Source organism: Bombina bombina, chromosome 10 (assembly GCF_027579735.1).
Source record: "Bombina bombina isolate aBomBom1 chromosome 10, aBomBom1.pri, whole genome shotgun sequence".
NCBI classification, from domain to species: domain Eukaryota; kingdom Metazoa; phylum Chordata; class Amphibia; order Anura; family Bombinatoridae; genus Bombina; species Bombina bombina.
In genome coordinates, this window is record NC_069508.1 from 144533899 (window position 1) to 144551489 (window position 17591).

General features: G+C 42.6%; 1 protein-coding gene across 1 annotated transcript in view; it reads right to left on the reverse strand.

Annotated features, from left to right (window-relative positions):
* The window catches only part of ANKRD13C (ankyrin repeat domain 13C), a 373770-nt gene that overhangs the window by 50275 nt on the left and 305904 nt on the right, over positions 1 to 17591 (reverse strand). The window contains exons 10-11 of the mRNA XM_053693358.1: positions 7932 to 8011; positions 6817 to 6915 (exon numbers count right to left, since the gene is read on the reverse strand). Of these exons, the coding sequence (XP_053549333.1) occupies positions 6817 to 6915; positions 7932 to 8011 (179 nt within the window). The remainder of the gene's footprint in view (positions 1 to 6816; positions 6916 to 7931; positions 8012 to 17591) is intronic.

Below are 17591 nucleotides of genomic sequence, written 5' to 3' on the forward strand. Positions count from 1 at the left end.
CTTCCTAGATTAGACAACAAACAATGCCGAAGTCTGTCTAAAATCCTTCGTAGCCTGAAGAGAGAATTTCAAAGCCCGAACCACATCCAAATTATGAAGTAAATGTTCCTTCGAAAAAGAAGGATTAGGACACAAGGAAGGAACCACGATCTCTTGAAAGATGTTGCGATCAGACACAACCTTAGGGAGAAAACCCAACCCAGCGCGAAGAACAGCCTTATCAGCATTAAAAACTAGGTAAGGAGGCTCACATTGCAAGGCCGCCATCTCAGAGACTCTGCGTGCTGAAGCAATAGCCAATAGAAAAAGAACCTTCCAAGATAACAACTTAATGTCAACCGAATGCATGGACTCAAACGGAGCCCTCTGCAACACTTTAAGAACCAAATTTAAACTCCAAGGAGGAGCAGAATGTCTAAACACAGGCCTGATTCTAGACAGCGAACCTCTTGTGTAATAACACCAATAGAAACTAAATCTGTCCGTTTAAAGTGAAGGTAAACTTTGAAGAATGAAAGCCCGGTTTTTAAAAATACTATTAAAAACAGGGGCACTTTCATTCATCAAAGTTTAGAAAGCAGCCGACATGTGAAGAGAGGATCTCTGGGTGGGGGAAGCTGCTCTGGCTGTGAAAAGAAGAAAGATATGTTTTTAAACAAAACGGCTGCTTTCTAAACTTTGATGAATGAAAGTGCCCCGGTTTTTATAGTATTTTTAAAAACCTGGCTTTCATTCATCAGAGTTTACCTTCACTTTAAGGAACTAGCAGCCAGTCCCTTCTCCAAAACGTCTTGGAGAAAGGAAAGAATCCTAGATACCCTGACCTTATGCCAGGGGAATCCACATTCTTCACACCAGAATAAGTGGGTCCTCCACACCTTAGTATAGCTGCGACGGGTGACCGGTTTTCTAGCTTGAATGAGAGTATCAATCACTCTCTCAGAAAAAACTCTTGGCTAGGACTAAGCGTTCAATCCCCACGCAGTCAGCCTCAGAGAATTTAGATTTTGATGAACAAAAGGACCCTGTACTAGCAGTTCCCTGCGACAAGGTAATCGCCATGGAGGAGATGACATCCCCACCAGATCCGCAAACCACATCCTTTGCGGCCACGATGGAGCAATTTGAATAGTCAAAACATGTTCCTGCTTGATGTGGGCCACTACCCGAGGTAGAAGTGGCAACGAAGGAAATATGTAAACTAGGTTGAACGCCCAGGGCACTGCTAAGGCATATATCAGCTCTGCCTGGGGATCCCTGGACCGCGACCCGTATCTCTGGCATCCCCCATTTGTTGCAAATCTCTGCAAACACCTCGGGATGGAGAGACCATCGCCCCGGATGAAACGATTGTCTGCTGAGAAAGTTCGCTTCCCAGTTGTCCACACCCGGAATGTTGATTGCTGACAGCGAGCAGTTGAGGTCTTCCGCCCATTCCAGAATCCGAGATACTATTCTCATGGCTAGGGAGCTTTTCGTTCCCCCCTGATGGTTGATGTAAGCCACCAAGGTAATGTTGTCCGACTGGAATCTGATGAACTGGGATGAACCCAGAAGAGGCCAAGCCTTCAGAGCATTGAAGATCGCTTAAAGTTCCAGAATGTTGATCAGGAGAAGAGATTCCTCTCGAGTCCACCGGCCCTGGGCCTTCCTGGCACCTCAAACAGCTCCCCATCCTGATAGACTTGCGTCCATAGTCACAATCTCCCAGTATGGTCTCAAGAAGGATGTCCCAAGGACCAGACGATCTGGACAGAGCCACCAAGAGAGCGAATCTCTTGATCGGTTGTCCAGAGAAATCTGTTGGGATAGATCCGAGTGATCGCCGTTCCATTGCCTCAGCATGCACAACTGCAGAGGTCTGAGATGGAACCTGGCAAATGGAATATCATCTATGCTGGACACCATGAGTCCAATAACCTCCATACACCGGGCCACAGATGGCCTTAAGTAGGTCTGGAGGACAAGACAACTGGAAGTTATTTCGCAACGTCTCTGGTCTGTAAGAAATATCTTCATGGATGCAAAATCTATTATCGTGCCCAGGAATTCCACTCTGGTACTAGGAACCAGAGAACTCTTTCCTAAGTTTATCTTCCATCCATGAGATTGAAGAAGAGTTCTCTAAAGGTCTTCTGCTAGCCGGCAGGACGGAGCTTGGATCAGAATGTCGTCCAAATTGGCCGCCACTGCAATACCTCTGGATCTCGCCAACGCGAGCAGAGCCCCCAGAACCTTCGTAAAGACTCTTGGAGCCGTAGCCAGACCAAAGGGAAGAGCTACAAACTGGAAGTGCTGATCCAGAAAAGCGAATCTTAAGAACTTGAAGTGATCATAGTGTATTGGCACATGAAGGTAAGCATCCTTCAAGTCTATTATGGTCATGAACTGTCTTCTCTTGAACTTAGGGCAAAATAAACCTTATCGTCTCCATCTTGAACAATGGCACCGACAGAAACTTGTTTAAGCACTTTAGGTCTAGAATCAGGCAAAACGTACCCTCCTTCTTTAGGACCACAAAAAGGTTTGAGTAGTACCCAAGACCTCTCTCTGCTAGAGGTACTGGCACAATGACTCCTAGGGAGGAGAGATCCCTTACGCACCCTAGAAAGGAGTCTTGTTTTTCTGGTCTTGAAGACTTGATAAGAGGAATCTGCCCCTTGGTGGATGAGATTTAAAACCTATCCTATAACCCTGGGCATGACCTCCAGAACCCAAGGGTCTTTCACGTGTCCCAGCTAAGCCTCCACAAAAAGAGATAGTCTGCCCCCAACACGATCCAGTGATGGATCGGGGGCCGCAACTTCCTCCTGTCTCATTGGGCTTCTTGTTCTGCTTGAATTTGTTCCAAGATTGAGATGGTTTCCAAGTTCCCTTGGACTGATCAGGTTCTGCGGAAGGCTGCTGGCATTGAGACTTAACCCGAACGAAAGGGACGAAAATTAGGACCCTGTCCTTTAGCTTTATTCTTCTTATCCTACGGTAAAAAGGCACACTTGCCCCCAGTGACCGTGGATATGATAGAGTCTAGCCCTGGACCGGAAAGAACCTTCCCCTTAAATGGAAGGGAAAGTAATCTAGATTTTGAAGTCAAGTCAGCAGACCAAGACTTCAACCATAGAGCCCTACGGGCTAAAACAGAAAAGCCTAACGTCTTGGCATTCAAGCAGATAATCAGCATATTTGCATCACAAATAAACGAATTAGCTTCCATTAAGGCCTTAATCATCTTGACCATCTCCGACAGAATCGCACCAATAGGTAGCAGCTCCAGCCACCGCAGCAACTGCCGCTGCAGGCTAAAATAAAAATCCTGTGTGCTGAAACATCTTTCTTAACAGAGTTTCTAGCTTCTTATCCATGGGCTCCTTAAACGACGAACTATCTTAAAGCGGGATAGTGGTGTACTTAGCAAGCGTGGAGATAGCACCATCCACCTTAGGGACAGACCCCCACAACTCTAATTGAGAGTCAGGAACCGGGAGCAATTTCTTAAAAGAAGGGGAAAAAGAGGATCCAAGTTCTTACCATTCATTCTTAATAATATTTGCCATCTTTACAGGAACTGGAAAAGTTTGTGGCACCCCCCTGTCCTCATAAACCTCAACATAAAGCTTAGGAATAGAAGGTTCCTTGGGTATCTTGGATTCTGAAACCTCTAATATAGCCAACACTTCCTTTAACAGAAAGCGTAAGTGTTCAATCCAAAATCTAAAGTCTGGTCCCTCCACAGCCGGAGGCTTAGAGGCAGCCGATTCTGACCCAGAAAGACCCTCCTCTGAAGTATCAGAGGCGTCATCAGCGGATAATCTAGTATCAGATAAATCCAACAAGTTGGTATTTGACCCCTGGGAAGGATAGCAGTATTTAACCTTTCGCTTGCGCTTAGCAGGGTGAGGTAAAGCACTAAAGGCCGCAGACACTGCCGTTTGCAACTGTTCAGAAAAGTATGGCGGTAAGAGGGTCCCTCCCGAATGAGGATTAGTATTGCAATAGGGAGCTGCATGTGTAATAGCAGATTATTGCAGGGAACGAACCTCACGGGACAGAGACCCCTCAGAGTTGGACGGCTCAGTGGTACTAAAAATTTTGTTCTATTATCGTTCCCAGGAATGTTCTATCAAGGCATGTGGAACTAAATTGAACAGGCGGATATAGCCTAGCCTCCTCACAATAAAAACAGGTATTAGATTTGATGAAAGAGGGAGTACCCTCTAATGCACCATAGCTTGCACTTTTACTATGGACCACAGAAAAATAAATGGCACCTTTATACCCCCAATGGCCGGGGCACTCACCACCTCCTATGACCCAGGCCCACAGAGAAACCGCTTTGTCTCCTGTAAACCGCACAGTCCGGCAAGAAGAAGTTTATGAGACCACACCCGGTCACATGGAGTGCCATGCAGAACCGCCCCTGCTGCAGGAAGAAAAGCGCGCCAAACTGACAGGATGCACAGTTATCCAAAACGAAAGTAAAAACCTGAAAGGTCTCACATCTGCCAGAGCCTCATCTCACACATGTTGCAGCATAAAACATAATAAAGCAAATCATGTATAAATCCCCCCTGTTCAATAATCCCCTTCCAGAGATATTAACCCTTGATTCCATACAGATAAAGGAGTCACACTGTGACCCTGTCTTCTTACGTTATCATATGAAATAAATTGAAACGATCTTACCGGAATCATCGCAACGGAACAGACATACAGCCGTTTGACAGTCTTGTAGCATCGCACCCGACATGGACTTGAGTGATAGAAAGCAGGCAGTGAAACTCATCAACACTGATTGCTTAGGAGGAGTTAATACAAGTCTTGATGGTTTTGCAGAAAGACTCTCCCTGCATCTCCAGACCCTAACATTCGTCAATGCTCTCACTGAGAGGCTGACAAGACTACTTAAAACTCCAGTCCCATAGCAAAGAGTACTACCCTCCATAAGAGACTACTCTGAATCTGACACTTCTCTGCCATCCTCCTGTGATGGAAGGCAAAGAATGACTGGGGGATGAGGGGAGGTATTTAAGCCTTTGGCTGGGGTGTCTTTGCCTCCTCCTGGTGGCCAGGTTCTGAATTCCCTCAAGTAAGGAATGAAGCTGTGGACTCTCCTCATATTAAAGATGGAAATAGGTGCAGCAGCGTCGCCTCCTAACCAATCAAATACTGCTATATGTTTCCCTTTAGATAAACAGGGGATAGATATAAAGGCAGAGATTTACCGGTATATAATCAAAAGGCACACGTGTGACAGGAACACATATCAGCAACACCATAACTGACCCCAACAGACTCAATGGAGGAATAATATCAGTGCAGGTATCACTTGGGGATCTATACTGATATAGACATTCACTCACAAGTACTGGTGATTAATGCAAAGATCATGGTACATACACAAAAGCATCATATGGAGGAAAATGACACCGGTAGAAATCTTTGTCACTTGGCTAGTACTCCCAGCTGTAGCCAGGCAAATTCTGTGCAAGTCTACCGCACTGTGGCCAATGAAAGGTCATAACAGGCAATACAATGTGAAAGGTATATTACCATTCGGTGCCTCCAGTACCTCAGTGAGAGAAAGGTATGTTCACCATATAAATCTGATGTTCAGATAAACTGCAAGTATCCAGACTTGGAGAAAAACATGGCAGCTCCAAACAAAAGTTACCAGCGCTTGGCATCCATGCCAGTAATAATTTTTCAATAAATTCTTAGATTTTGTTTAAGAGTGCTGGATTCCCTATCTTTTTAGGAACCTATATTTTCAGATGCCTGTCTCTATCTAATATATTGGTACATTACCTTCTAAAACAGTCATTTATGGGTATTAAGAGGAGGTGTTTTTTTTCTTTAGTATAATAAAGTTAAAAATAATTTTAATAAATATATTATCAACCAAAACTAAAATTTTCATTAACATTTAAATTGTAAAACATACCTACAAACCTGCTTATCCTTGCTAATTTTTCCATAAGGGCAAATCACCAAATTCTATCATCTTGCCCAATAAATTTAAAGACACTAACTTTAAAACTTTTTTAAAGAATTTGTATCAGCTATCAGTAGACTATTACAATACCCTTTCAACAGAAGGATGTTAATAGTAGACTATTACAATACCCTTTCAACAGAAGGATGTTAATAGTAGACTATTACAATACCCTTTCAACACGATAGGATTTACCAGTGCCTAAAATAAAAGGGACCTTCAGTTATGAAGTTCAAAAAAAAAAAAAAAAAAGTAAGATGAAAGTACCTTTAACTTTTTTTTCCCATTGAGGTGACGTTTCCACCGCTTAGCCAAAAGTTGTGCTTCAGTGCCCTATGGCTAACCCGGTTAATGGCTATGAGGTGGAAACATCACATCAATGAAAAAAAAATAGTTTTTCCTGTGGGCGGCGGAGGCACCTAGTTTAGAAATAAGGTTGAAGCAAAAAAGGTACTTTCTTCAAAAAAAATATCCTAAATATCCTTTTTATTTATAGCACTGGTACATAGAAGCGATTTTGAAAAACTAGGATTTACCATGACTTAAATGAGTGTTATACAGAATGGGACAAATAACAGGAATTTACCAGTGGTAGAATTACATATTTTTTTAAAGCACCCTACATAATGCCTAACTCATTCGATCTGTTTTGTATTACGATGTCCCTTTAAATGAGATTGCAAGTAAACCATTAAATGAATTTGCAACATATAACCAATTGCAACACCATTTTAGTGTACTGGGAGAAAGTCTACCATATTACACAACACTTCAGTACTGAGAAGAGAGCAGAAAGTTTATCCTTCTATTAGTAATACACTTACGATTCAATCCCTAAAGGGAAATCTTGACTCATAGCTATTGTTGCTTTAAATGTTTTTTTGTTCTCTTTACAAACCAATTCTCTTCCAAGATGAGGTGATCTGGGAACATAAGAAATGGCGTGAAACAATTAGCTATTAATATAAAATATACTGATGTGATTACAAACAATAGTGTAATTACAGGAAAAGGGGCAAAATAAACAAGAGCCTATTGCAAAGTACAGGGAACAAAGTGTAGGGAACAAATTGTAGGGGGTGGAATTGACCAGTTAAAAATAATTGCAGGAAACAAGGTGTTAACATACTAAGAAAGTTAAATTGGAACATTGTGACAATGTATTGCAACACTACACAAAAGTCTTGTAATTGCAAGTTTTTCTACACAATCATTTCCTGTTCTACATTTAAAAGAGTGGGTTGAACCGATTTTTCTTTAAAGAGACAACCAATCCAATGTTTTTTTCATGATTCAGATAGAGTATGCAGTTTTAAACAACTTTCTAATTTAATTCCACTATCAATTTGCTTTGTTTTTTTATATGTCTTTTGTTGAAAAGCACGGCCATATGTTCTAGAGCGCTATATGGCAGCAGTTTTGCCATGTTATTCATTTGCAGGAGCACTAGATGGCAGCACTATTTCCTGCCAAGTAGTGATCTAGGCGCCTACCTAGGTATCTCTTCAACAAAGAATATCATGGGAAAGAAGCCACTTTGATAGCAGAAGTAAATTGTACAATTTTTAAAAATTGTACACTGTGAACAACAAAAGAAAATGTTTGATTTTCATATCCTTTAAATAAAAGCCAAGACCCCCTCCAAATCTAGCTTGCACTAAGGTACCAGACTTTTAAAACACTGCTCTACCCCCCTTCCCCAGTTTCCCCATAGTTTTTTATTAACCCATTTCACTAACACACTGCAAAACTGTACACTCTAAACAAATAGAAACTATTCTATGGAACTGAGGGAGGGAGGCCTTTGTGTAGACTGAAATGAAATTCAGAATAAATGTTTTTTGTTGAAAACAGATAATATAGAACAATGAAACATGTTCATTCCCATTTCAGGATATCTACATTTAGAAGGCTTGGTAAGTTGGTAAGCAATACTTACTTTCCATTTTCAGCAGAAATATATTCTTCCCAGGTGATTGTGTTGGGAGGTGGTGGCGTTAGTGACTGTCTCCGCACAGGCTGTAATGTAATTTGCAGAAGAGAGAGGGTTAGTGGGGGAAAAAATATAATTACTATCATTTATCATTTCTACAATTTCTAAAGCCGAAGTTTTAGTGTCATTTTTTTCAACAATAATTCCTTGGCTTGCTAAACAAGAACAATAGAAGTTTCATTGAAGTTTGTTTCACAATCACAGTGATCTATTTATTTCAGGCATGCTGAATAAAACACAATCATGAAGCCACATATAGACATTTTAATAAGTAGCTCACACCAACAAAGATTAGTTTCCCTCGAAGAGGTATTTAAAAAAAACAAAAAGTAAAAAACATAATTTATGCTTACCTGATACATTTATTTCACTTGTGATGTATCAAGTCCACGGATTCATCCTTACTTGAGGGATATTCTCCTCCCCTACAGGAAGTGGCAGAGAGAGCACCCACAGCAGAGCTGTCTATATAGCTTCCCCCTTAGCTCCACCCCCCAGTCATTTGACCGAAGGCTAGGAAGAAAAAGGAGAAACTATAGGGTGCAGTGGTGACTGAAAGTTTAAAAATAAAAATATATATGCCTGTCTTTATAAACAGGGCGGGCCGTGGACTCGATACATCACAAGAGAAATAAATTTATCAGGTGAGCATAAATTATGTTTTCTCTTGTAAGATGCATCGAGTCCACGGATTCATCCTTACTTGTGGGATACCAATACCAAAGCTTTAGGACACGGATGAAGGGAGGGACAAGACAGGGACCTTAAACGGAAGGCACCACTGCTTGTAGAACCTTTCTCACAAAAATAGCCTCTGAAGAAGCAAAAGTATCAAATTTGTAAAATTTGGAAAAAGTATGAAGCGAAGACCAAGTCGCCGCATAACAAATCTGTTCAACAGAAGCCTCATTTTAAAAGCCCATGTGGAAGCCACAGCTCTAGAATGAGCAGTAATTCTTTCAGGAGGCTGCTGTCCAGCAGTCTCATAGGCCAAACGGATGATGCTTTTCAGCCAAAAGGAAAGAGAGGTAGCCATAGCCTTTTGACCTCTCCGCTTACCAGAACAAACAACAAACAATGAAGATGTTTGACGGAAATCTTTAGTTGCTTGTAAGTAGAACTTTAAAGCACGAACCACATCAAGATTGTGCAATAGACATTCCTTCTTTGGAGGATTAGGACACAGTGAAGGAACAACAATCTCTTGATTGATATTCTTATTAGAAACAACCTTAGGAAGAAACCCAGGTTTGGTACGCAAAACCACCTTATCTGCATGGAAAATAAGATAAGGGGAATCACACTGTAAAGCAGATAACTCAGAAACTCTTCGAGCCGAAGAGATAGCTACTAAAAACAAAACTTTTTTCCAAGATAGAAGCTTAATATCTATGGAATGCATAGGTTCAAACGGAACCCCTTGAAGAACTTTAAGGACTAAGTTTAGGCTCCAAGGCGGAGCAACAGGCTTAATTCTGACCAAAGCCTGACTAAATGCTTGAACGTCTGGGACATCTGCCAGACGTTTGTGTAGTAGAATAGACAAAGCAGATATTTGCCCTTTTAGGGAATTAGCTGATAATCCCTTCTCCAAACCTTCTTGGAAAAAAGACAATATTCTAGGAATCCTAATCTTACTCCACGAGTAACCTTTGGATTCACACCAATATTGTGCCAAATCTTATGATAGATCTTCCTGGTGACAGGCTTTCTAGCCTGAATCAGGGTTTCAATGACCGACTCAGAGAAACCACGCTTTGATAGAATCAGGCGTTCAATCTCCAAGCAGTCAGACACAGAGAAACTAGATTTGGATGTGTGAAAGGACCTTGGATTAGAAGGTCCCACCTCATTGGCAGAGTGCACGGTGGAACGGAGGAGATGTCCACTAGGTCTGCATACTAAGTCCTGCGCAGGTGCTATCAGAATCACCGAAGCTCTCTCCTGCTTGATTCTGGCAACCAGACGTGGAAGGAGAGGAAACGGTGGAAATACATAAGCCAGATTGAAGGACCAAGGCACTGCTAGAGCATCTATCAGTACCGCCTTGGGATCCCGGGACCTGGACCTGTAACGAGGAAGTTTGGCATTCTGACGAGACGCCATCAGATCCAATTCGGGTGTGCCCCATAGCTGAATCAGTTGGGCGAATACCTCCGGATGGAGTTCCACTCCCCCGGATGAAGAGTCTGACGACTTAGAAAATCCGCCTCCCAGTTCTCTACTACTGGGATGTGGATTGCTGAGAGATGGTAAGAGTGATCCTCTGCCCATCGGATTATTTTGGTTACCTCCATCAACGTTAGAGAACTCCATGTTCCTCCCTGATGATTGATATAAGCTACAGTCGTGATGTTGTCCGACTGAAACCTGATGAATTTGGCCGCAGCAAGCTGAGGCCAAGCCTGAAGCGCATTGAAAATCATTGGCAGAGTGCACGGTGGAACGGAGGAGATGTCCACTAGGTCTGCATACTAAGTCCTGCGTGGCCACGCAGGTGCTATCAGAATCACCGAAGCTCTCTCCTGCTTGATTCTGGCAACCAGACGTGGAAGGAGAGGAAACGGTGGAAATACATAAGCCAGATTGAAGGACCAAGGCACTGCTAGAGCATCTATCAGAACCGCCTTGGGATCCCGGGACCTGGACCCGTAACAAGGAAGTTTGGCATTCTGACGGGACGCCATCAGATCTAATTCTGGTGTGCCCCATAGCTGAATCAGCTGAGCAAATACCTCCAGATGGAGTTCCCACTCCCCCGGATGAAAAGTCTGACGACTTAGGAAATCCGCCTCCCAGTTCTCTACTACTGGGGTGCAGAATGATGAGAGATGGCAAGAGTGATCCTCTGCCCATCTGATTATTTTGGTTACCTCCATCATCGCTAGAGAACTCCTTGTTCCTCCTTGATGATTGATATAAGCTACAGTCGTGATGTTGTCCGACTGAAACCTGATGAATTTGGCCGCAGCAAGCTGAGGCCATGCCTGAAGCACATTGAATATCTCTCTCAGTTCTAGAATGTTTATCGGAAGAAGAGATTCCTCCCGAGACCATAAGCCCTGTGCTTTCAGGGAGTTGCAGGCTGGCATCTATCGTTACAATGAGCCACTCTGGCCTGCGGAAGTACATTCCTTGAGACAGGTGGTCCTGAGACAACCACCAGAGAAGAGAATCTCTGGTCTCCTGGTCCAAATGCAGTTAAGGAGATAAATCTGCATGATCCCCATTCCACTGTTTGAGCATGCATAGTTGCAGTGGTCTGAGGTGTAGGCGGGCAAAAGGAACTATGTCCATTGCCGCTACCATGAGTCCGATTACCCCCATACACTGAGCCACTGATGGCCGAGGAATGGAATGAAGAGCTCGGCAAGAGGTTAAGAGTTTTGCTTTTCTGACCTCCGTCAGAAATATTTTCATTTCTACCGAATCTATCAGAGTCCCTAGAGAGGAAACTCTTGTAAGAGGGAAGAGAGAACTCTTTTTCATGTTCACCTTCCACCCGTGAGATCTCAGAAAAGCCAACATGGTGTCCGTGTGAGACTTGGCTAGCTGGAAAGACGACGCCTGAATTAAGATGTCGTCTAGATAAGGCGCCACTGCTATGCCCCGTGGTCGTAGAACCGCCAGAAGGGACCCTAGCACCTTTGTGAAAATTCTTGGAGCCGTGGCCAACCCGAAGGGAAGGGCCAGAAACTGGTAATGCCTGTTTAGAAAGGCGAATCTGAGAAATTGATGATGATTTCTGTGAATAGGGATGTGTAGATACGCATCCTTTAAGTCCACGGTAGTCATATATTGACCCTCCTGGATCAGAGGTAGAATAGTCCGAATAGTCTCCATCTTGAATGATGGAACTTTGTGGAATTTGTTTAGAATTTTGAGATCCAAGATTGGTCTGAAAGTTCCCTTTTTTTGGGAACCACAAACAGGTTTGAGCTGGGCGGATCACCCCCATGGTATGTAAGTCTTCTACACGGCGTAAGAACGCCTCTCTCTTTGTCTGGTTTACAGACAATCGAGAAATGTGAAATCTCCCCCTTGGAAAGGAGTCATTGAATTCCAGAAGATATCCCTGGGACGCAATTTCTAAAGCCCAGGGATTGTGAACATCTCTTGCCTGAGCGAAGAGAGAGAGAGTCTGCCCCCTACTAGATCCGGTCCCGGATCGGGGGCTACCCCTTCATGCTGTCTTAGAGGCAGCTGCAGGCTTCTTGGCCTGTTTACCCTTGTTCCAAGCCTGGTTAGGTTTCCAAACTGACTTGGATTGGGCAAAATTCCCCTCTTGCTTTGAAGCAGAGGAAGCTGAAGCGGGACCACTCCTAAAGTTCCAAAAGGAACGAAAATTATTTTGTTCGGTCCTCATCTTATTTCATTTATCCTGAGGAAGGGTATAACCTTTCCCTCCAGTGATGTCTGAAATAATCTCTTTCAGTTCAGGCCCGAATAGGGTCTTTCCTTAGAAAGGGATGTTCAAAAGTCTAGATTTAGATGACACATCAGCAGACCAGGACTTAAGCCATAACGCCCTGCATGCTAAAATGGCAAAACCTGAATTCTTTGCCGCTAATTTAGCCAGTTGAAATGCGGCATCAGTAATAAAAGAATTAGCCAACTTAAGGGCCTTAATTCTGTCCATAATCTCCTCTAATGGAGTCTCCATCTGAAGAGCCTCTTCTAGAGCCTCAAACCAGAAAGCAGCTGCAGTAGTTACAGGAACAATGCACGCAACAAGTTTTCTTCAGGAGACCCTCTAAATTTTTTATCCATAGGATCTTTGAAAGCACAACTGTCTTTGATAGGTATAGTTGTACGCTTAGACAGAGTAGAAATAGCTCCCTCCACCTTAGGAACTGTCTGCCAGGAGTCCCTTATGGTATCAGATATGGGAAACATTTTCTTAAAAACAAGAGGGGGAGAGAACGGAATACCTGGTCTATCCCACTCCTTAGTAATAATATTCACAATCCTCTTAGGGACTGTAAAAACATCAGTGTAAACAGGAACCTCTAAGTATTTATCCATTTTACACAATTTCTCTGGAACCACTATAGGGTCACAATCACCTAGAGTCGCTAATACCTCCCTGAGCAATAAGCGGAGGTGTTCAAGCTTAAAATTAAAGGCCGTCATATCAGAATCTGTCTGAGGAAGCGTCTTTCCTGAATCAGAAATTTCTCCCTCAGATAACAAATCCCTCACCCCTACTTCAGAGCATTGTGAGGGCATATCAGATACGGCTACTAAAGCGTCATTTTTCCTAAACCCAGAGCTGTCCCGCTTTCCTTGTAAACCAGGCAGTTTAGATAAAACCTCTGTGAGGGTTGTATTCATAACTGTGGCCATATCCTGTAAAGTAAAAAAATTTGACGCACTAGAGGTACTTGGCGTCACTTGAGCGGGCGTTACTGGTTGTACACTTGGGGAGAGCTAGATACCGAACCCTCATTTACTTCTGACTGAGAATCATCTATTGCTCTATTTTTAAGTGCTAATATATGTTCTTTATAGTTTATAGACATATCAGTACAATTGGGACACATTCTAAGAGGGGGTTCCATAATGGCTTCCAAACATATTGAACAAGGATTTTCCTTGGTGTTAGACATGTTAAACAGGCTAGTAATGTAACAAGCAAGCTTGGAAAACACTGTAATCAAAGTAAATAACACTTAGAACTAAAACGGTGTAAAAAAGCAGTAAACTTAACGAAATTTTTACAGTAGCATCATAAAGACTTAGTGACTTTGCACAGCTATGCAAATAAACAATTAACGCCTTAATGGAAAAACCGGATTGAAAAAACGTCAAAACCGGTAAAAAAGACTTTCAGCACCTTGCCACAGCTCTGCTGTGGCTCCTACCTGCCCTTCAGAACGATTTGTGGGGAAAAAAAACTTCTTTTACAGCCCTCAAACACAGCAGGAACCTCAGGAGAAGCAGTTAGATGTCTCTGAGGAAAAGAAACTGCGCAACTGAGGCGCGAAAATAGGCCCCTCCCACCTCACTCAATGTTTTGAGGCCTATCAAACAAACACCAGATTGTCTCTTAATTAACCATGTGGGTTAAAAACCCCAAAAACAAGCCACAATGACCCCTTTAGTCCCTTCAAAAAACGTTATAATTGCATCATTCACTGAATAAACGAAAACATTTTTTTTTTTTTTTAAACAGTGTCACCAGTAACTAATGAGCCCTTCAAGCAAGCTGAAATTCCTATCAAAGAATCTGAATACAGCTTACCCTTCCCTCATGGGAATAATGCCAGCCTTTTCTAGAATTAACACAGTCTGTCTAGAAAAATATAGACTGAACATACCTCATATGCAGCTTAGCATGCAAACCGTTCCCCCAACTGAAGTTTTCCTGTACTCTTCAGCCCTTGTGAGAACAGCAGTGGATCTTAGTTACAAAGTGCTAAGATCATCATCCTCCTTGCAGAAATCTTCATCCCTTTTCTGCCAGAGAGTAAATAGTACACACCGGTACCATTTAAAATAACAAACTTTTGCTTGAGAAAATAAAAAACTAACATTTTTGTCACCACACTCCTCTTGCCCTTCCTAGCAGTTAAGCAGGCAGAGAGAATGACTGGGGGGTGGAGCTAAGGGGGGAGCTATATAGACAGCTCTGCTGTGGGTGCTCTCTCTGCCACTTCCTGTAGGGGAGGAGAATATCCCACAAGTAAGGATGAATCCGTGGACTCGATACATCTTACAAGAGAAAGTCCCGCCTCCACATCTCTAGTTTTCCTGTCCGGTATGATCCTTATACAAAAATCACTGAACTGGACGAATATAAAAAGGTAAATACTAAGCCATGAAAGACAAATTTAGATTTAATTTCCATTTATCCTTGCTCACCCAAGTAGCTCTCACCATGTAAAAACTACAAAAGTTATAAATCTGAATGGCAAAAAGAAGAAAACTGATACAAAGCAAATCATGCTGAAAAACAATATCAGGCAGCCAAATCAGAAGGCATAAGCATACAGCCAAATTAAAGGGATAATAAACCCAAATTGTTTATTTCATTATTCAGATAGATCAGGCAGTTTTAAGCAACTTTCTAATTTACTCCTATTATCAATTTTCCTTCGTTCTCTTGCTACATTTTTGGTTCAGCGCCTGGGTAGCACTTGCTGATTGGTGGATAAACTTAAAATTTTTTAACAGAAACCTCATTTAAAAAGCCCATGAAAAAGCAAATGACCAAGTAGAATGGGCAATATCATGTTTAAGAGGAGGCTAACCCACCTCCAAAAAAAGCTTTTTAATCAAAAGGTTCAATAAGGAAGCCAACAAAACAGCTATTGACATCTGACCACTTCTTAAACCAGAAAAAAGAACAAAAACTAGAGGATTGACTAAAACCTTAGAAGTCTGCAAATTTCAAAGCCCTGACATCCAAAATCTGAAGAAGCATCTCCCTAAAATCTTTTGTATTAGGAAAAAAAAAAAAAAAAAAAAAAAAAAGAGCAACAAACTCATGAAAAAAATCTAACGGCAAGAAATCAAACTAGCTCCCAAAACCGCCTTATTCAAAAAGCAAAGCTGATAAGTAGGACTGAAAGGACAGAGAAGGAAAAACATAATTTATGCTTACCTGATAAATTTATTTCTCTTGTAGTGTGTTCAGTCCACGGGTCATCCATTACTTATGGGATATATTCTCATTCCCAACAGGAAGTTGCAAGAGGATCACCCAAGCAGAGCTGCTATATAGCTCCTCCCCTCACATGTCATATCCAGTCATTCGACCGAAACAAGACGAGAAAGGAGAAACTATAAGGTGCAGTGGTGACTGGAGTTATAATTTTAAAATTTAGAACCTGCCTTAAAAGACAGGGCGGGCCGTGGACTGAACACACTACAAGAGAAATAAATTTATCAGGTAAGCATAAATTATGTTTTCTCTTGTTAAGTGTGTTCAGTCCACGGGTCATCCATTACTTATGGGATACCAATACCAAAGCTAAGTACACGGATGATGGGAGGGACAAGGCAGGAACATTAAACAGAAGGAACCACTGCCTGTAGAACCTTTCTCCCAAAACCAGCCTCTGAAGAAGCGAAAGTGTCAAATTTGGAAAATTTGGAAAAAGTATGAAGTGAAGACCAAGTTGCAGCCTTGCAAATCTGTTCAACAGAGGCCTCATTCTTAAAGGCCTAGGTGGAAGCCACAGCTCTAGTGGAATGAGCTGTAATTCTTTCAGGAGGCTGCTGTCCAGCAGTCTCATAGGCTAAACGTATTATGCTACGAAACCAAAAAGAGAGAGAGGTAGCCGAAGCCTTTTGACCTCTCCTCTGTCCAGAGTAAACGACAAACAGAGAAGAAGTTTGTCTAAAATCTTTAGTTGCCTGTAAGTAGAACTTCAGAGCACGGACCACGTCTAGATTATGCAAAAGACGTTCCTTCTTTGAAGAAGGATTAGGACATAATGATGGAACAACAATCTCTTGATTGATATTCCTGTTAGAAACAACCTTAGGTAAAAACCCAGGTTTAGTACGCAGGACTACCTTGTCTGAATGAAAGATCAGATAAGGAGAATCACAATGTAAGGCAGATAACTCAGAGACTCTTCGAGCCGAGGAAATAGCCATCAAAAACAAAACTTTCCAAGATAAAAGCTTAATATCAATGGAATGAAGGGGTTCAAACGGAACACCCTGAAGAACTTTAAGAACCAAGTTTAAGCTCCACGGAGGAGCAACAGCTTTAAACACAGGCTTAATTCTAGCCAAAGCCTGACAAAAGGCCTGGACGTCTGGATGCTCTGCCAGACGTTTGTGTAAAAGAATAGACAGAGCTGAAATCTGTCCCTTTAGCGAACTAGCGGATAAACCCTTTTCTAAACCCTCTTGTAGAAAAGCTAATATCCTAGGAATCCTAACCTTACTCCATGAGTAACCCTTGGATTCGCACCAATATAAATATTTACGCCATATCTTATGGTAAATTTTTCTTGTCACAGGTTTCCGAGCCTGTATTAATGTATCAATAACCGAATCCGAAAACCCACGCTTTGATAGAATCAAGCGTTCAATTTCCAGGCAGTCAGCCTCAGAGAAATTAGGTTTGGATGGTTGAAAGGACCCTGAATTAGAAGGTCCTGCCTCAGAGGAAGAGACCATGGTGGACAGGACATGTCCACTAGGTCTGCATACCAGGTCCTGCGTGGCCACGCAGGCGCTATCAGAATTACCGATGCCCTCTCCTGTTTGATCCTGGCAATCAGCCGAGGTAGCAACGGAAATGGTGGAAACACATAAGCTATGTTGAAAACCCAAGGGGCTTCTAATGCATCTACCAGCACCGCTCCCGGGTCCCTGGACCTGGATCCGTAACAAGGAAGCTTCGCGTTCTGGCGAGATGCCATGAGATCCAGATCCGGTTTGCCCCAACGACGAATCAGTTGAGCAAATACCTCCGGGTGAAGTTCCCACTCTCCCGGATGAAAAGTCTGGCGACTTAGGAAATCCGCCTCCCAGTTCTCTACGCCTGGGATGTGAATTGCTGACAGGTGGCAAGAGTGAGACTCTGCCCAGCGAATTATCTTCGAGACTTCCAACATCGCTAGGGAACTCCTGGTTCCCCCTTGA